The sequence below is a fragment of the Hoplias malabaricus genome, chromosome 10, assembly GCF_029633855.1.
Source record: "Hoplias malabaricus isolate fHopMal1 chromosome 10, fHopMal1.hap1, whole genome shotgun sequence".
NCBI classification, from domain to species: Eukaryota; Metazoa; Chordata; class Actinopteri; order Characiformes; family Erythrinidae; genus Hoplias; species Hoplias malabaricus.
The window spans coordinates 7,909,560-7,931,110 of NC_089809.1; the positions used below are offsets into that span (position 1 = coordinate 7,909,560).

Genomic DNA, 21,551 nt, shown 5'->3' on the forward strand with positions numbered 1-21,551 from the left:
CAGCTCCACTGGGCGATAACGCTGTGTGTGAGGCTCTGAGCTCTTTCTGGAGTTACTGAACACTCTACTTTGGTTACAGCTGGGAATGAAATCGGTGTCGGTGGAAACGCACCAAATGGTTCAAAATTTAGTTCACGAACTGGAACAGTTCCGTTTACTCGTTGTTGGAAGAGTGCTATGTGAAATACGACCGAACTAACAACAGACGGTGTAGCAGTGCCACCTTGTGAAATATGGCTGAACTAACAGCAGAATGTGAAATAACGTTCCTATTTGTGCATACATGTTTCAACATTACGAGTCAGTGGGTAAAATAGAACTCCTACCATGATACTCAGAACCATGCAACCCTGGAGTCACATCAGACTCTCCCCATCAGGAGAAGCCCCACTCTCCATTCAGGTCAATGAACTCCTCACTCCAGAGCCCACAACTGTATTTGAGCACAGTACTCTGTAGCTACATATAACATTTAAATAATAAAAACAAACACAGGTATAATTTTCATTTTTATTACAATTTGTTCAGTTCACAGTACACACAAGGATTAAGCCTGTAGCTCTTCACGGAAGATGCCAAACTCTTCACTAAAATGTGAAAAACACATTATACAGAGGAAAAAAAAGCAGTAAAAAAAATTTCCATTACAAAACAATACATTTGTAAACTGATATTTTTTTTAAGATTTTAATCTGGGGGCACTACATTTCAAAGTGATGTACTGACGCACTTTACCAACATGACTCAATACAACATTTTTAATTCATAAATAAATGTTTTAAGACAACAAACGTAGTGGATATATGGCAAATCTTTGCAGAAAAGACAAAAAAAACACTGCATATGAATATGCAGCGCAATTGTGGACACAGTGAATACAATTTTTTATTATTTTTTTAAACTGCATTAAATCTCTTTTAATTATTTATAAGGGACTCTTCAAAAGTTTGAAAATAACCATAATGATCGAAGCATTATAAATTACTAACCGAGTCCTCGACCCCAGATATTTTATGCCATACTTCAAGTATTCTGTGTAAAAAAAAAAACAAAAAAACAAAATAAAATGTAGATAACATCTAGTTTCTTAATTTCTCTTGGTCAAGTTATCTACTACACATTATCTCCACTTCTGAAAAAATAGATTCTGATTCTCAAGAGTTTTCTCAGCCAATGTAGAGTTTTTTTTAAATTAAATATTATACAAATATAAAAGGAGAGTTTTGTTTTTGTCTGATTTATTAAAAAATAAATCCAGAAATACGTACAAATACATTATTTTGAAAACACGAAAAACAGCAAATATTTAATGAGTGAGAATGTTGCATGATAGAGTGTGCCAGTACATGTGCAGATATTACTGTAGACCAAAGAGTAGGTTGTTCCACAAAGCAGGAGTTATGAGTTAACTAGATAATTTAAGCCCAGAGTTAAAGACTGTCCAATAGAATGTTTCTCAGCTCTGTTCTTAGACGTATTTTATCCGGCTAAACTGATATATTCCACTTTGTAGCCTAACCCACAGGGAAAGACCTCTAGAAAAATATTTATATTTTTCCTCCAGAAACAATAACATATCACAAAAATCTATCAATAACATGTCACAAAAATCTAAAAATGACGTGGAAATCATCTGAACCTGACGAAGCTACGGCAAACTCTCCAACTACCTTCAGAGTTGATGAGGGAGGAAAAAAAAAAAAAAAAATTCGACCAATAAAGTGAGTTGTTTGGAGACTGAGCAGGAAGCTGTATGTTCTGTTTCCTGTTTGGTCAACTCATTTAGTCTAGAACATTATAGCAGTCCAATCTTGCCTTCATTATTCGCCACTTTTCTTGTGAAACCAACCTTTCCCACTTAAGATAGAATGTGAGTAATGAGGTGGTGCTTTGGCGACGAAAAAAAAAAAATCCACAACATAAAGAGAGACAAAGAAAAACCTTTCCATGAAAAAAATTGGACATGAGCTTCTGTTGGTAACTCTGGGCTTTCACTCCACACCTGCCGTCCACTGCTGTCCTCTCCCCTTTGGCTCAGTTCAGTAGTAACGTACAGTAAGAGAAAGGAAGGAGAGAGGGATGGACGGAGGGTAAGTAGAAGGGGGGAGCAGTTAAGGAATGTCAGATTCTTAAGGATGGAAGCATGAAGAGAAAGGAAACAGTAGGACCAGCTCTTTGAAGGTAGATTAGTGTCGGACTGTTAGAGACTGAAGCTCTATCGGAGCAGAGAGAGAGAGAGAGGGGAAATGGAGGGAGAGAGATTAGTGCCACTCCAGAAATGACAAAGTGAGCAAAGTGTGTGTTTGTGTGTGTATTAGCATAGGAATCCCATATGCTTGAGCTCTGATATATATGTGGAGGTTAGATACCGTCGCTCTCATATCAAAACCTTGTCGATTTTTATTATATTTTTTACTCCGTCTGATCTACCAGCTGCTCTTTGCGTCTTGGGATTAACAGACCAACAGAAAAGATTTAAATCTTGCTAAAGGGAGGAGTGATTTTTCAAACATTTTGTATAATTAAATTATTAAAGGCCACTCAGTGTGGTTTCATTTGAGAAGTTCCAGAACGGGTCACTGCGGCAGTGCCAAGAACCAGACGTCAACACAAAGTGATTATAGATTACACTTGCTGAGGTGTTGTTGAAAACCTGGGAATCATAATATAGAAACATCTTCAGCCAAAATCGCTCCTTTCTTTCAGGATTGTCACCATTTTAAATTCTATATACACTTAGGGTGACTTTGGTTCGATTAAAACAAACCCTGGTGTGATTGCTCTGTTAATGCAGTTCGTTAGAGTGAGTGTGAATGCTCTTTCGAACTCTGTGGTGCTGTGATACAAACAACGAGCCGAGGACAAATCCCCTAAAGTCTTCTCTGTACCTTCCCTGGTTCATGCAGTGGAGGAAATACTGGAGCTGTGTTGACTTTTTTATTGCTGTGCTTCCAGTCGGTAAAACTACCCTCAGGTAAACACACAGCCCTGATAAGTCGGTATGTGCATTAAGCCCAGCTGAGATCTGAGCTTGCACAAGAAAAGTCATATGTTTAAAAGTCAACACTTTGGCTCGATTGTAAATGTTTCAGTTTGAACATGAACCAGACACCTGTAGGTTGACTTGTGCTCGTGGACAATTAGTATCTCTTACTAATCCACCATTTCATATTAAACCAGTCTGAATGACACTATACCGATATTTATTCCAAATTAAGCAGAACATTAACTACATTAAGAACGTCCTTTCCCTCTCCAATAGAGTTTTTTTGGAAATACAAGGTTTTGTCACAGCAGCGATGATGTGTAGAAAATGTTGGTATCAGTTGGTTAACAGCTTCCTTAGGTTTGAGTTTGCCAGTTATCATACAAAGAGAACAAGAAAGAGGGGTATGAGAAAAAGAAGAGAGAGAGAACTAGATCTTCCAGGACGGGCAACACTGCCAGGAGGTGGACTTCCTGTGAAAAAGTATTACACTTGTTTAATGATTACTCATACTCACAATAGACATTACATGTATTTACATTATGTTTTATATATGACTCTTAAAATGTAGTATGTCTAGAAAACACTGATCATGACCCTAAATGACCTAGAAAAACTGCAACACTGCAAATTCAAAACTTAATAAATCGACATCTAAAAATTGCTCAGCAATTTTAAAACAAAACCAAACAAAACAAATAAAGGGTAAATTTACAAAAGTAATTTTATTGTGAAGGAAACACACATCATTAGCAGTCAAGTCCCTTGCGTATAGCTGTCGTTTCTCGAACAAAATGGTAATCACAGTCTAATTATTTTGATAATTAATACCAACTAATAATGTACATGAAACTGATAACACCACCATATAAATTTGATCTAAAAACATGCGAGAGATTCTGCTGGGGTGGGTGATGCACACCAAAACAATTTGAGCACTAATAGCGCCCCCTTTTGGAGAAGACTCATGAACACATGTTTAATAACCTGTGCCTAACTTGTTTATCATTCAAACTGCAAACTTATTGCTAATCTAAGTGGTGGCACTTAAGGCACTGTCAGACATTGGAAAGACTGAGATGGCGCCCCCCCGTCTTAATTTAGTGTAAGACGGCCTGTATTTATAAACCTTTAGATGTGGATGTCAGTTATTGAATGCTAATTTGCATAGCAATCACAATTAAGTAAATGACTAAGAATGTGCCTGATATTTTTTTGTTTGATTTTTGTGAGCTTTGAGCAGTGATCACTGAACTCACTCCACCATTCACTGTTGTCTCTGACGTTGGCCTGGCGTAAACTACCAACTGATCAACTGTAGACCCCTCTTGGAACCCCTGAATGAGGTTGTGAAGCTCTGATTTGAGGCTTTTCTGATGATTAAAGTGTTCTAATGACATTGGCCTCTTTGTCTGAAATAATGAATAAAGTGTCCTTTTATTAAACAAGAACAGGAAAAACCTTTTTATAACAAACTGGAAACCTGAGAAGAAGCTGTAAAGTTATAGCAGTGGAATTATACGGTCGTTATGATACAGAAGTTATAAAGAGAGTTATGTATGTGCAAAAAATCATAACTCTCACTGGCTGTTGTCTGGATCATTTATTCAGTAATATCACTGAACATCTCACATTATAGGATTCGAATGTTTTGTGTGGTAAAAATCAGACGTGATTAAAATTATGGGAAGGCCTCTAATCATTCCGAAACTTGATTGTAAGGCTAAAGACCGACTTGTTTTTCCTCACACACCATCTGCATCATAAATCACTTCTGATGAAGTGACTTCCCAGGTTAAGTTTATCGGATTTGGTATAAAACTTTTAAAGTGCTGTTTTCGGATCAGGTTCGTCTCTTGTGAACCAATAACCTCAGTGATAGGAACAGATCCTAGACCAGCAATAACTAGTTTTGGGAATGTTATGAATACTTCCCCAGATGTGTCAGCTTGAAATGAAACTCTGAATAAATACACTCTTAATTTAAATATTCTGAACTAGAATCTAATTATAGCTGTGTCAAAGAATCAGACCTTCATACTGACCCTTAACTGGTTCCTGCTGTTTTCCAGTGGTTGCTAGAGAGAGAGAGAGAGAGAGAGAGAGAGAGATTGAGGGTAAGTTCTTTCACTATTTTTGGACCAAACAAACTGAAGATCATCTGTGAGGGGAGGAGAAATGCACATAGGAGGAGTAGACAAATGCACATGGAGAAAGATTTACCATTACTCAGGCGGAAATGTCATGAAAAATTACTAACGGCTGTGCAACCCCAAAAATACATCCCCAATGCAAATTCTTTTAAAGGTCACCTCCAGAAAAAGAGAGGCAGAAATGCGAAGTGTAGGAGATTAAGCATTCTACAGGACCATGGAGAGGACTGAGGGATAGAGAGAATGAAAAAGAGGAGGAGGAGGAGGGGGGGGAGTAGGTAAAGGAAAGAGACTGGTACAGAGGAGTGGACATGGAAGAAACAATGAGGATAGAGCGACAGAGCGAGAAAGAGGAGAGGACACAGGAGAGAATGGGAGAGGGGGAAGACGTGTGAGAAAGAGCGAGGGGGACGGAGGGAGTGAAAGAAGGTCAGATGGGGAGAGGAAGGAGACGGACGAGGGCAGGAGTTTGTGTCTGAGTGTCACGCTATCAGCAGGGGTGTGGGCGGGAGGGGGGGGTGAACTAGGGTCCATAACGGAGAAAAGGAGGGATGTGGGAGAGAGAGAGAGAGAGAGAGAGAGAGAGAAAATAAGAGCTATTAAGTGGAAGCATGAATTTGATGAAGCAAGAAAGCAAGTGAGTGAGAGAGTGAGAGAGAAAGAATGTGAGGAAACTGAAGGAGAGAGTGTTAAGAGTGTTGTTATATAAAAGACTCATTTATTTCTATTTAATCGTATTTAATTTTTATAGCACTTGAAAATACTGGTTGCATTTTTAGACCATTCGTGTACACACACACACCCCAACGTGATTATACCCTCTGCATAAAGAACATGAAAATTCTGATCTGACAGTTTCTATTAAAATACTTAATAAAAGAAATACATTTTACATTAAAAAAACAAAAACAAAACAAAAGATAAAATAAAGTTTTTCTCCCCATTATTGCAACAAAACTATTTTTTCTTTTCAATGTAGATCATAAAAAGCCTTTCACTAGCTGTTAGCATTTTTTACCTTGTCCATTTTGATGGTTAAACATTTAACTTTAACATCCAACTGAGCACTTTTTCATCCATTTACATATTAATTAAAAGACAAAAAAATCTACATTAAATTTGTGAAATATGCAAGTTATTGTCTTCCAAAATATTTAAAAAAAAGTAAGTCTTTGAGTCTTTTCTTAATCCCTAAGCTTTAACAAATTGCTACAATATATTAACCTTTTATTTAACCCTGACTTACAGAGATTACTTTTGTTTAAAAAAAAAAAAGAAAAAAAGTAAATCCACACTTTAATTTTGCACTAGTGTGAGGTCACTACATTTCTAAAAAAAAACACTGTCATAATTGTCCAGTAATTGCTGATAACTGTCGATATTAAAAGAAACAAAAGAAAGATAGAAAAATTTAATTTCTTTATTACATTTTAAAGTATAAACCTAAGTGTAAAAAAAAATTAAAAAACTTACAAAACTGATTCCTAAAATTAAGCTTATAATATCCAGCCATATTTTGCCCCTTTTATAAATAAACTGTTAAAATATATTAAAGTTATGTTGCACAGCTTTTTAAGAAAAAAATGATCTAATGTTTAAACTTAAGAAAAAACACATTTATAACTCTGAATCAAAGTTTATAAACTACAGCCAGTTCATATCCCCTACTTTTATAATAAATCAAATAAATAAAGATCAGCGTTTAAAGGTTCATACACAGAAGTGCACAAGTGAATAAAAGGGTTTATAATTTAAGCGAAACCCAATGCAGACTATTTATAGTCACTTAGTTTATCAGTGAAAGAAGAAAAAAGTAATAATTTGAGCATAAGTTTGTTGAATACATGTTTCTAATAGGAATATAAGTTTGTACCTTCTTCTTAGAACTGTAAGTGTCTTAGCTTTTATTAAAATGGGATTTAAATAGCTACAGTGGAGCAGATGTATGTCTGTTACAGGTACATTACAGAAAGCTATTAAATGTAATGATTATAAACCCTCCGTCTGATGTCTGAGACATTGTCGTCGAATCGTTTTGAGATCATCTTTTGGGCTTAAACATATTTATAAAATCCTTTCATGGTGGAGATATACATTCAGAGAGTTCTGAGGCAAAATAGTCCCCAGTAAAAACAAATTATTCCAGATTTTACCCTCCTCAGCCTACCATATAAAACAACGGAAGACATTTGTAGGTTCACTGGTGAATGTGGATGATAAACAAAATGATTATTTTTGTGTTGTACACGTCGTGACATCTGGTTCCTATCACTTCTACTGTAAAGACATCACTGCAATGCACCATTTCACATCAAACCACTCGGAATGACTTTTTTACATCTCAGTGATTGCAAGAAATGCGGAAACATTAATGGATCATCTGTTTTTCTGTGAGATTATTTTCTTCTCTCCTTTAGGTCTATGTCAATGCAGCAATTAAATATGTTGTTGCTATTAGTACAAAAACCATACATCTCCAATTTAATAGTTTTACAGTATTTGGAGAAATGGTCTTTAATTTTAATGGAAGTTAATGGCACTCATCTGTCAGAGTCATTTTGGTTTGTTTGTATTGTTAAATTGGGACTGGAAATAAACAAAGTGAAGATAGCGTTTTCAGATCATTCAAAAAAGCACAAACCCTTTATGATTTACAACAACGTTAAGGCTACTGGCATCAGTGCAGTCCAAAAATATAATATAACATAAATAAATAAAAACCCAAAGATAAAAACCCAAAAATAAATAATACAAATAAAAAAAAAATAAATTACTTTACATGAGCAAACCAAAATGGTATGCATTTTAATGCAAGTTAATGTAAAGAAATCTACTTTGAGTACATTTTGGAGCATTTCAATCGTTCAATCTGCTGTGAAATTACCACAGTGTAAAGAGCAGCTGACGTGTTCAAATGAAAAAATTTAACAAATGAAAAATAATAATAAATAAATAAAAGGGAGAAACATGGTTCCCTTTGCTCGGCGATATAATTCTGCGTTGCTTAAATAAATAAATACTTGTCTTAAAATATTTAAATTTGAATGTATTCTGGTTCTGCAGCAGCTAGGCACAGATTTCTCTAGCACTCAGACGCAAAATACTGCACATTTAGAGTCTGTCGATAACGAGCTTTAGCTGTGTGTGTGTGTGTGTGTGTGTGTGTGTGTGTGCTATTGATCTGGCCTACACGTTCCGGAAGATGCAGAAATTTTACAAATAGAGTCTGAGAGAGAGCTAGGGAGCGAGAGAGAGAGAGACTGTTATTCTCTTTTCTGTAATAAAGAATGTGCCCCGTCTTCAAAAAAATCATTAAAATTAATTAGTTGTGTTAAACAGGCAGGAACATTCCACCAGGGTGTTTACAGCTCGTCTGAGGCAATCTGCAGAAAAACTGAACAATGAGAGCAAGTGGGCGGCAGTAACGGAAATAAACCTGGTTTGTTTATCTCTGGCTTTACACTTTAATGCTTGGAATCGCATCTTATATTAATAATTGTGATTTAATTTATTAATGTCTTACGCTGAATATATTGGGAAAAATACACGACTGCAATTCTCCACACTGATTTTCTGATTGCGATTTAAATGATAAGGTCTAAGGAGATCTAAGGACTGCTTTTTCTCCAGCAAAGACCCCAGTCCATGTACTTTTCCAGCTTGGGACGTATGCGATTTTCCAAATCCACTGCATATTAGTATTTCGTTACTGAGCCGGGTCAAACAACCTCATCTACCACCTCACAAGCTCCAAACTACTGGGTTCATATAAAATGTTAAGAAATATTTGTGATGGTACACTATAAACACATGGTGGTTTTTAAATCTTTCATCTAAATTCTAGTGTAGATTTTGGGAAAACAACTGTAATTAAATAACTGTAATTGTGTACAGCAATTACATAAGCAAATTTTTCCAATGTCATAGCCATTTCTTCATAAGAAGTCTTTAGATTCAAGTAAACAGTATTTTTAATATTAATTCATTCTCAACGTTCCACGGCATTCTTGGTCAGTTTATAATTACTGTATTTTATAATCATTAACTCTGAAAATTACAGTGCTCTTTTATATTTAGAGTGCCATTCATTTCTTTGAATATAGTTATTTAGCTCCTTAAGAATCAATTTATTCATGTATATGCAACAAATATAGGTTTCCATTATAAAATATTTTGACTGGTTGTGTCCTTCATTTGACTTGCACAGACCTGTGTATTGTTCCTCTACATGTACTTTTTTTTCACCTATATTGTTTTTCGTAATTATTCTCAACTAATTTAGAGCCACAAAACCCATGAAAGAAGTCATTCCACTGTAATCTGAGGGGTCTTTCATGTTGAAATGAAACGAGAGACGAATGCAAGTCACAGAAAACAACAAGAAAATGGAGTTGTGAGTTATGAGGTCATTTCGATTTACAAGTGCGGTAAAAGCTGCTGAAACAAAGGTGATGAAGAAACAAAAGCACTGCGGCAAATAAAACAATCCAACAACAATAAATACATTTTCAAAAAGACATTTTCCCCCAACAGTTGAAGTTGCTGTAATTTAACTGAGGTTGTAAACGGCAATGATTAAAAAAAATAATAAAATAATTTAAATAAAAAATTAAAAATAAAATAAATAAAAACAAGCTGAACAATACATAAAACTCTTTAAACAATTAAAAACAATAAACCTATACATACACTACTCTCGAAGAGGCAGCAGGCACCAACTCTCTTCCTACCACTCACAATACACAGATACAAAAGTGTTCATTTTTGGATTTCTCATATTACCACCCCCCTCACCCCCACCAAAAAAAAAAGCACCCAGTCTGTCATTACATAAAATGCCATGTTTAGCATTTGAGTTTGTTGTGGAGTTGGATGTGTTTGTTCAGTGGTGCCAAAATGGCAGAGTGTTTACGTTTCCTTTCCTAAAATGGCTGCACTCTCCTCTAACTTGCGTCAAACCAGACGTCTAGGAGAGAAAAGCGAGAGATATGGAGAGAGAGAGAGAGAGAGAGAGAGAGAGAGAACGAGAAAGAAAACAGAAGAAGAACATCATCTCACCACTCCAGTAAGCTTCAATTTTAAGGGGGCGAAAAAAAAGAAATTTGCTAATTTTATTAACAAAAAAATTTTGCAAAATAAATGAATTTATGTAGGCAAATAAAAAAACCTGAAACATTTGGGGCAATGTAGGTGGGTCGATTTTATCCGAAAGTGTAAAAAAAAAAAAAAAAAAAAATGGCAGAGATAGTGAGAGAGAAAATGAAAAAGCTGGGAAGGCGTGGGGAAGAGGAGGAATTATGAGAGAGAGAGAGAGAGAGAGAGAAAGACAGAGAGGAATTGGAACAGGAAATGGCGTGCTCACAGCAGGGACGAGGGAGAGCGAGAAAGGGGCAAAAAAGAGAGGGATCAATTAGAGAGAAAGTAGAACTGACTGTAATGGTTCCTCACAGCAGGGGAGGGACAGAGAGAGAGAGAGAGAGAGAGAGAAAACAACAGCAGAATTAATGTTTTGACAAGTCGCTCTCAGTAAGTAGAAAAGAAGGGGAGGGGATTATGTGGGCGTTGGGGGTAAAATTTTGCTTTATGGTTAGAAGTATATTTAGAAAAGCTTCGTTACTGAAAACCACTTTCAGCAGAGCTGCGCTCTTTTTGGGAAGAAATTTTACATTGAAATTTCAAGTGAACTTTTATAGTCGGAGGATGAGCGTTGCTGGTGTTGCAGGGGGTTTTTCCATCGTGAGGCTGCTGTTTTTCTGAAGCTGACTTTGGGGGGGAGCCTTTTCACTGTGACACAAACTAAGGCATGCAAGCAGGATCAGACAAATTCATACTTAACCCCTTCAGCTCTTGGTTTATTTCTCAGTCACCACTGAACAATTTGACCAATTTTTCAACTGCAATTATTGTCTATTAATTTAGGTCCAGGTCTGTTTGGCTTTTATTTATTTGAAGGTGGGTGTGGGGGAGGGGATAGTGAAGGTGGTCATGTTTTTTTTTGTTTTTGTTTTTGTTTTTAAATGCTGTTGCCTTTATTTAACCCTTGACTTTGTCCACACATTCATATATATATATGGTAGGTGATATTAAAAATTAATACCCATGTAATGACCACTGGATCGCTTCATGCATGTTGGTCAATCATGTCTCTTTTGAATAGTGTGAGTGGGTTAACGGTCCACACTCACTGAATTACTTCAAAGCCAGATTGCCGATTGGTCCAATACAAGGCTGTTGCTGTTCTACGTGCCCCATTTTATCGACAACCCAGTCCCCCCCTCATCGACAACCCAGCCATCCACCATTTCAGCTAGGTCCTGCTGACGCATTTATTTTATTTTATCCAATTTTATTTAACCTTTAATTTAATCAAGTAAGTCATTAAGAACTTAAAGGAACATCAGCAAAAAAAAAAATGTTATTCCCCAGCACTGAAATACAATTTTAAACACAATATTATCATTTATCAGGATAATTCTAGAGACTCTAACCATTTGTAAAAACGTACATTATTACCCAAGCCTAGTACGGATACAGTACAAATTTTGTGATTATTTTGTGATATTTATAATGTTTCAATCAGAGTGTCTCCAAAATAGTGGGTCTTGTGGGGGGTTCCCTTTACGCAGTAGTCACCACGGACTAAACTCATCTAAGGCAAGACAACCAGTGACTTTGCCACAGGTAGAGGGAAGACCAAAGCTCACTGATGCATGACGTTCTGTGGCGTAACCTGTTTTGGAAACGCTCTGAACAAGATATTACCGCCTCAGTTTTGACGCATGAAATCGTTTATGATTGAAATCAAACTGAAATGTTGTAATATCAGATTTACTTTTCAGTAACAGTAAGCAGTGACTCAGGTAATAACATATATATACGCATTAACCCTTTATATTATTCTGTATATACTACGAAGTAAATTTTAACAAATAAATTTTTTTGACGACAAATTAACCGCTGTAAAAATAACATGTAAACTGATCAACCATTGTTTGACCCTGTTTTTTTTTTATCCGTCAGGACCCCAAAAGAGCAGGTACGATTTGGGTGGTAGGTCATTATCAGCGCTGCAGTGACACTGAAGTGGTAGTGTAGTGTTAGTGTGTGTTGTGCTGGTACGAGTGGATCAGACAAAGCAGCTTCTGCTAGACTTTTAAATCCCTCTGTGGTGGAAGGGAACATTTCAATAAAAAGCCAAATTGTATCCAACATCAGCTTTGTTAAATTATGCTACTGTGGTTGGGACTTGTACTAATCGTTAAGCATTACCTTCTCTATTGGTGTGATCTGTATATGGAGCCGGATGTGTACACAGTGTTTTAAAGGTGTTTTCAAACTTGTATTGAGTACTGGTTCCTTGATAATTCATGAGTAGTGATTAAAAAACTGCTGTGTGTGATGTTCCTAGTGGGAAGGGTGAAAAATTTACACACAGCAATATCACTTGGCTTAACTGAGGACAAAGAAGGAATAGAAATATGCTTATTACCACTGTTTAAATGTTTTTATAATTTATTTATTTTCAGAAAATTCTCAGCTCCCTCAACCAAAACCTCACAACCAAAACAAGAAAAAGAAAAAAAACTTAAGTTTAACTGTATTTAACCAGTTTAAAATATATTTTAATGTTGGTGAACTGATACAGATCAGGCTTGGGAAAACCTCAAATGCCAAAAACATGTACCATATTCACTTTGATCTTTATCTAATACGCTATAAAAGATCCACATCTATTTGCACTTTGAACATTGCATCAGAAAATGAAATCTGTGCCATGTACTGCTGGCACAAGGCTTTGCTGCAATGACAGTGAGTGGTGCCCGTATCCTGTGTTGGAGAGTATTGCCGAGGCTATTCCTTCAGGTATCGCTGATCTCTACACTGTCCTTCAGCTTCCCTCGAGCCAGCTCATTACGGCTTCAATGACCTAGCCAGGAAAAGCAGCTCTTTAAAAAAGAATCCTGTTAATTACACCTTATTGCCCCTCATGGCGGTGAACGAGCCTTGGATCTGGAGTATTTTTTTTTTATGTAAGTCTCCAGCCCCTGGGCTTGACAGAACCTTCGGCAGGACGCGAGCTGTCAGATAAAAGAGTGCGCCACAGGAAGGAACCAAAAGAACCTAGAACGTTTACCAGGGGGGAACAAAACCCCAGCTGCGCAAAACATCCCCCGGGTGTGCCGTTTTCTCATGCCTACTTACGCTCACCTCTCATCAGTCCTCATCTCTACGTGACTACAGCAGGAATGCGATTCGGGGACGGAGGGAGGTACAGGTGTGGTGAAAGTAATGAGGGAGAAATGGAAGAAGTACAAGCCTTAAAAAAAAACTAAAAAAAAAAAACTCAATGGATAAGTATCTTAGTGTGGGATTCATTTCTGGGATTTCCGTGGATGTGTTTGACCCAGAAACAAAGGATATAAACAAAAGCATATGCACTGAAATCTGTGTTTAAGACCTGTAGTGCCATCGCAATATTACAAAACAACACAAAAACAATAAGGCAAGCTAAATGTGTAAGAATTAGTCCACACTATTCAGGTCAATACTCAAAACTTCTGACATTGACCACATTAAGGCCTTTATTGCTTCTTTTGTTTAGTCTTATTATTCGCATTAAAGCTCAGACTGCTCTGATACCGGACTGCATGCATGTTGTCATTAATGGGGACATGTTACGAAAAAGACTCAGCGTTTCATTGCAGTAGCACATTAATTTGTGGATCTGGAGCTCCTACCAACCCACAATCCAAGTCAGAAAATATGGGATAATGTGAGTCATTCTGATTTTGCCCTACTCCTTATGTAGAGTGTATAGACTTTAGAACTGTCCTGTTTTCTTGCGCGAGTCTCTCCAGTCACAGTGCTAGAGCCGCGTTTATGTGAGTGCAAAGACAAATTTAAACATAGTAAAACAATTACTGGCGCAGAGTAATAACAGTACTGATTAAATTGGGTGAAACGATATCAGAGAACAAAAGGTGAAAGAGCTAAAAATCAGAGCTTCTGCCCCTCACTCCTGGGCTTTCGCACTTAACTGAGCTGTGGCTCATTTAAGGGAACAGGAGCTGAAACTGGTTGTTCTGAACACTGCTGTTTAGACAGGGTTAGAAAGGAATTGTGGTGTTTGATCCTTGTGTTATTTTGATAAAAGCATGCTAAGCGTTGCATATATATAACACTGTTAAAGTTGGAACAGATTTTTTGCTCATTGCCAGTTTTCTGTATCTACTTCCTGTGTTTACCATTTGTGCTCTATTTTCAATGGCTGTTTACGGAACTACATCCAAAGTTGGGTCAAAAATAAATCAAACACTTAATATGCTGCAATTGGCTTGACATGCAATCTGGAGGCAGTTTCTGCTTGTCCGGTGCCAGTCATTGGAATTTGCTTTCTCATATGTTTTTTACTGTCAACGCATGTGCTGGTGTGCACTGTCAGGCTGTGCTGAGCTGAACTGCACAGCGCCGAAAACCCTTCACTTGACTCATTCACAGATATGAGGCTCACTCAACCCCCCACTCACACCCCATGGTAATACTGTATACTGTGTTAATATTTTGAGATGTTATGATGGTATGAAAGATACCGCCCATCTCTAGTCTGAACACATCCCACACTACATACAAGCACTGATTCAGCCCAACTGAAACCTGGGTTTAAAAATCGTGCTAAAAATCACATAGGGTAACCAAGGCTTCACAAATATTCCAGTAAGAACATGTAAGACAGTGTTAAATTGTTGAAAAAGCTGTATAATATCATTTTTAAAGCCAAAATTGACCCAAATGATTTGCTTAATATTTGTAATGAAAAACTGTGGTAATTAACTTACAAAATACAAAACACATGCCCTCTGCCTTTTAGGAACCCACTATATATTTGTCCTCTATAAACTTAATGTTTCTGAGTTACACTGTTCTCTGGTTTAACTAAGCTTGTGGCTTTTATGCATGTCTTGTTTTATATATGCTCTGAGACACTGTAAACCAATAAGCTACAAGAAGCTGTGTATTACTGAGCTTCTCCCATGACACAAAATGGAGTAAAATCACTCTAACACATGGCCTCATTTGGCTAACTGCTTTTATAAAACAACGGAAATGCACCATATTAATGCATAATATTTTTTTTTGGGATGGTCACATGTTATTATCAAACATTTTTAGCTTAATATCAGGCTGAGCTTTGTTTTCAGATTGAAACTATCCACGGAATATGACTCGCACAACATAAGCAGATGTTTGTCTATGGCAGGAAGAAAAGAAGACCAGCAAAGAGAAGACGACTGGGTGTGTTTGGTCTGTATGAATGTCTTAGGTCCATTTTTCATTTTGTTTCAAGCAAATTGCACAAGAGTTTTTAAAAATAGACCAAGACATTATATACTGCACCTCAGAGTTTCCACTTGTTCTAACTAACTGCACAGATCAATGATCCCAGAGTTCATATTAATAGAACCAAACCTGCTAAAGCCTTACAAAGTAAAAGTGCCAAAAATGTTGTACGCACTGATGCCATGCAGAATTCACTGAGAAACTTTTTCTTTAAAGAAAAGTTCCTGAAAATTAGATTTGGGCTTTTTCAAGGTGAAAATTCCGCTTTCTAAGTAATGTAAAGGTTTTATACCAATTACATCCAAAGCCTGTAGCATTAAAGGACCTTTATTTTGTTGATTTGAAATGTGAACGGCAGTGTTGTTTGAGATACCGAACAGTTTTGAAGAAGTGTTAAAGGGTGCTGGCGATAGAAGTGAGGGGATGGATGGAGTGAGGGAGAAAAAAGGGACGAGTAAGGGAGGGGTGGCAAACATCGAACGGAGAAAAGGGACGGGAGTGGATGGAGGCCAGATTAGTTTTGCTCCGGTAACGACAGATCATAAAAATGAGGGAGGGGCGGGAGGAGAAATCGAAACAGAGAGAGAGAAGGGGGGAGATTAGTGCCAGTCCAGGAACGACAGAACAGTAGAGAAAGAGAGAGAGAAGAAGAAGGAGAAGAAGGAAGAGGAGGAGGAGGGAGGGAGGAAGAAGAGGAGATGCTACAGTTTAGTCTGGATTAGTTTCGGTCAGAGAACAGAAAGAGGTTGAGAGGCGAGAGAGAGAGAGAGAGAGAGAGAGAAAGAGAGATGCAGGAAGGAAGTGCATGGAAAAAATGAAAAGAAGTAAAATGGACATAGAGAAGGTATGGATGTTTACTGTGTTTGAGCATCCACTTTTGGATAACACAAACTAACCGCCAATCAAAACGAATAAAGCAGCTCTAAAAAAACACCCACCCCAAACACAGCCTTTATCAAACGCCTGGGTGCTCTGATATCGTCCCGGCCCAAGAAAGCAATAAATGAGCTACATATCCACCTCTTCAGAATAATAATAATGAAAAACCCTGCCTGTCTGTAAAGGCAAGCTGTTTACATGCCATTACACAAACACTCCCCACAGCAATGCCTCACATTCATCACAATAAAACCTAGGCCCTGTACAAATCTGTCAGGAAATCAGTCTTGACTAAAACTACTGTGTGCGCAGGTGTATGTCTCATTTTAAAATTTGTACAGCTATATCAGCCAATATATGCACTTCATTCAAAAGCTCTTTTAACAAATGGTTCACTGAAATGTCTAATAGAATGAAACAAATCAATAATCTCCTTTATCCCAAAAATAAGCCAATCAACCAAGACTCTGCTGTGGTTACATTTGTTTATGTTCTATAGTGGACGTACAGGGCTAATGTAGCTCAGGAATATTACAATCTAAAGCCTTTTTTTAAAATAAATTATTATTTTTTATTAGGAGGTGGGGGACTGCCCATATTTAACAAAGTATCTCAGTGATTTTAGTACTGTCTGAAAGTAAAATTCCAGCACCCTTCACTGCTTTAAAACAAGCCAGAAAATTAAACCCAAATTGTATTTTATAAATCAAGATCACGATTAGTCCCACATTTTACCTTGAATACGATTAATGAACAATTTTTTTGTTTGTTTTTTGGCCTCACAGATGCAAAAACTTTCATTTCCAATACAGCAACTTTAGAACAGGAGAAAGAAAAAAAATCTTCATAATTTTCAATGGAATTCAATGTAAAAACCTTTTATTCCAAGTAATTCTGGAGCATTTCTATTGCCCATTAATATTTAATATTCTATTTCTATTGGCCCATTCATCATAAAGCTATCACACAGTGTGAAAGAGAGCTGGTGTGTTCCATTGATATAATTAACTAAAAATTGACATAAAAAGAAGGTGCACGTTTGTTTTATTTGACAGTGCATTTTTGGTTGGTACAAGCTGCTAGAGTTGCTCGGTTGGCCTCTGTGTTTAGGTTCTCCTCCATGTTGCTTCCATGTGGCAGATTTGATAGGACAGAATCACGTGGTAGTACGGTTTTAAGGAGACAGTACCATAACACAGTGGGAGACATTAACAGAGTAAAAACAAGTTTAAAACAATATTATAGATCTAGGCAAAATTACATCGATTGGAAATTTTGATTAATCGTCCAGCCCTAGTGTGTATATTCCATCCTGTGGAACACATGATTTCACAGTTTTCCCCTCAATTATAGAGGTGCTTGCGGAGGCATCTATTACATCCTCCATAATATAAATCAGGTAGGTCTTTCAAGTTGCAAACCTCAAGTGCACCCTGTAGAATGCTCAAATTCAGAAGACAAACCAAAAGAACAAGCTTGACGCTATGTAGCATAGTCCAGTGTTTCTCAACTGGTGGGTCACAGGACTTTTATTTTGACAGACATGTTTAAAAATGTGCAGCAGGCTTACAGTTGCCATAGTAATGCCAACGCTCCCTTTCACCATCACCCCGAGACATGAATGTATTTCAGGTGCAGAGCACATCCCCAACAATAACATTAGAGCCACAAATGTTTGCCAAGTGAAAACAGCCCGTTATGTGCACCTTACTTTGTGTAAACACAGTTATGCAGTTATGATTCTAATTATATTCATAAGAGTCGGTATCATGCAGTTCTGATATTATTAGTGTACCTCGCTCTGAATAAAATGATTGTGTATGCTGTTTGCTTGCCTTATATTTTTTAAACAAATTTGCCTGGATACCAAATTGGGTCATGGCCACAAAAATCTGAATCAAAAAACAGGACTTTAGATGCTAACAAACCACATAATATCTCATTATATTATATAATAACATTCTTGTACTCATCTTTGAACCCTTCATTAGAGTTTTCTGGTCACAGGTTTTTGTTGATTACACATTTAAGTGTTTGGTCCCTAAATCACGCAGCTACTCTGTTATTTATAAGGAATCTTTTTTATTTATTGTGCAAATTGGCCATGAATATAAACATGTCCTGAGTAAAATTACATTACCCCACCACCCCATGTAAAGTGAATTCCATCAAGCAAGGCTACATTTGCCCCAAATTGCTGCCCATTAGTTTTGTAGCTCCAGTGCAAACCTTACGTTGTAAACTCAAGTCTTGGCTGAGCGACTACATTTCAGATTAATGCTCGTAGGCTGAATATTTTTATTTGGCAGAACCCTAGTATGCAGCAGAAAACCAGCAGAAATAAAGAAAAATGAATAGCTATCATGCTATCATAAAACTATCATAAATAAGACTTGCGGAACTTGACCTTATACAGCTGAGGTGTGTGCAGCTCATTCTCTCGGCCGAATATAAAAACTTCACTGAATTATTGGACGAACTGAATTATTACTGATGGTGGCGTTTAAGAGTGGAGGGGAGTCAAGAGGCTGATTTGGGGCCGGCGCGGAACGTGAGGTGGTGAATTGGACTGGACAGGCCGTTGCACATCTGTGTGTGTGTGTGAAGCGAGAGGTGGAATTAGGGTGGATGGTTCACGGACTGGACTGCCATTCCCACTCTAAGCGGATGGCCTTCCCCACTGCTCTCTCATCAGCTCAGTCAGGCGGAAGAATAACATTACTGCAGGGGGCTGAGAGCTAAACACACACACACACACCCGAGCGCGCACACTCACACACAAAAACAACCTGCAGACCCATAATGCTTTTTGCTAATATACCAGTCAAGAAAATAAATAAGTGGATGACTATTTTAAGACCGTACAGACACTATGATAACTATGATTATGTTTATGTCAATCATTTTATATCTCTGTAAAATTTTGCATAGTATCACATGTGTTATATCTTTATCCACAGACAGACAAGTGGTAAAATGTCTGTTTTTAAAAGTTAATCATTAAAATATTAAACTCAACAAGAGTTCGCTCTCAGGAAAAAAAAAAAAAAAAACGATCTAAATTTTTGTTATTTTTCTTTATTTACGTTAATATTTAACGTCACATGCCTGGCATGAGAAAATAGTGAATGTAAATACGCCAGGAATCTTGTTACCTACAGTTTCAAATTACATTTTGTTACTGCCCCTTTAAAGCTACTTTTATGGACAAGAGATGTTTTGTTCCCAGAGGTGACAAAACATTTACTTCACAGCATGTATTTAATTCATATCCACTTGTGCGTAACTGTTTTCCCAAAGGTTTACATGTTTAACCACAGGTTTAGTCCTGACTGCATTAAAACACCTACACCTGATAAGAGTATAAAGCTTATTTCCTGTAGACTATTTACAGCATATTCAAGTAATATTGTCGCTGGTCCAAGGAAAAACAGGCATCTCCAAATTAGTAACTTCACAGGAGAATTAAAACGAAACAAAAAAACAACTTAAACTTAAATTTCGGAGTAAGTCAATGTAAAAAGCATTTTATTCCAAGTACTTTTTGGGGCATTTCTACTGGTCCATTCATCGTGATGTGAAGGACAGCGCTGTGATAAAAATGATAAAATAAACTAGAGATCCATACAAATGGACATGCATGTTTTGCTTTGGAAAGCGACAATATGTTTTATTGGACTAACAATAATAGCATTCATACAAATGCTGCATGTTCTTAAAGATAGTGCTGGGTAATAAAGTTCTTACAATGATTATTATTATTAGGCAAATATTTTCACCAGTTTTCATTTAAAAAAATTTCATTCAGACAATGATCATATTTAGCCCTAACTCTACTCTGAAAGATTTTACAAAATGGAGTTGTTGTTTTTTTTATTAAAAAAAAAAAAAAAAAATGACCTGAAAGAAATGCTATATTATAAAATGATCTAGTGCTTTCTGTGTTTATATATTTATTTAAAAATATAATACTTTCCCATGTGTGTACCTAAATAGTTTTTTGCATATATTCCAATACACAAACATCCGTAATTAAAAGGTCATATATATATATATATATATATATATATATATATATATATATATATATATATATATATATTTTTTTTTTTTTGGTGATAAAGCCAACACATTTGCCATTTTAACTTGAGTGGAAAACATATATTTGTCTAATTGCAATGACTGCTGATATTTTATTCACAAATTTATATCTAAATATTACCTATGAATATTCTATTAAATGATTATAAAATGAATATAAAATGGAAACTTTTGTATATACACACTCTCAAAAGAGGTGGCTCTTCCATGATTAAAGGCAGCGGGTCTGGGTAGAACCATGTGTTCTATATAGCACCATTTGTATGATAAATGGTTCTCTGGAGTGTTGTATGGTTCTATACCATAGGGGAAAAAAGGTTCTTCTATCATTTCAAACCTGACATCAACAATAGAAACACATTTTCATATAATATCTGATTAAAAGTAGAAAACACTATTTTGAGGACTGCAAATTGAAGATTTTTTACTGTGTATATTATAAGAAAATAATTGTTTTTTAATATTACAGATATAACAGAGATTATCCATTGGGAATATGAGTGAGAGAGAGAGAGAGAGAGAGAGGTTAAGAATAAGCAAGGGGATCGCGTGCGGAGAAGGAGGGTCGTCTGAGTGCGTGAGAGAAGTGGGACGTGTTTTTTTTCCCCCACTGCCAAGAAAAAAACTGCAGAAAAAAAAGAAGGGATGAAAAGGAGGAGGAGTACTTACTGGGTTCACAGCACACAGTGACTTTCAGCTTCATGCAAGGAAGGGGAGGTCCATCATCTGTGGACAAGGCTAGAGAGAGAGAGAGAGAGAGAGAGTTAGCTGACGGATGCTTTAAAAAGCAAGTAGCTAAAAACAGAATGTACACTTATCAGCCATAACATTATGACCACCCCCTTGTATCTACACTCACTTTGTAGCTCTACAGTTACAGACTACATTATTTTCACACTTTCACCCTGTTCTTCAAAAGTCAGGACCACCAAAGAGCACGTGTGGTCCTCCAGCAGCATTGCCCTGTCTGATCCATTTTTACCAGCACAACACACCACCCTGATCACTGAAGAACAGGGTAAAAGAGGGCAGATAAAGTATGATGAGCAACAGGTGGACTACATTCTGTAATTGTATCACAAAGTGCTCCTATG

At 36.8% G+C, this 21,551-nt stretch overlaps 1 protein-coding gene across 1 annotated transcript in view; it reads right to left on the reverse strand.

Annotated features, from left to right (window-relative positions):
- Positions 1 to 528: 528 nt before the first annotated feature.
- The window catches only part of si:dkey-246i14.3 (ephrin A4), a 32,998-nt gene continuing 11,975 nt past the window's right edge, over positions 529 to 21,551 (reverse strand). Inside the window, exons 3-5 of the mRNA XM_066683228.1 lie at positions 21,127 to 21,195; positions 5,032 to 5,064; positions 529 to 3,459 (exon numbers count right to left, since the gene is read on the reverse strand). Coding sequence (XP_066539325.1) covers positions 3,365 to 3,459; positions 5,032 to 5,064; positions 21,127 to 21,195 — 197 coding nt within the window. The 3' untranslated portion in view covers positions 529 to 3,364. The remainder of the gene's footprint in view (positions 3,460 to 5,031; positions 5,065 to 21,126; positions 21,196 to 21,551) is intronic.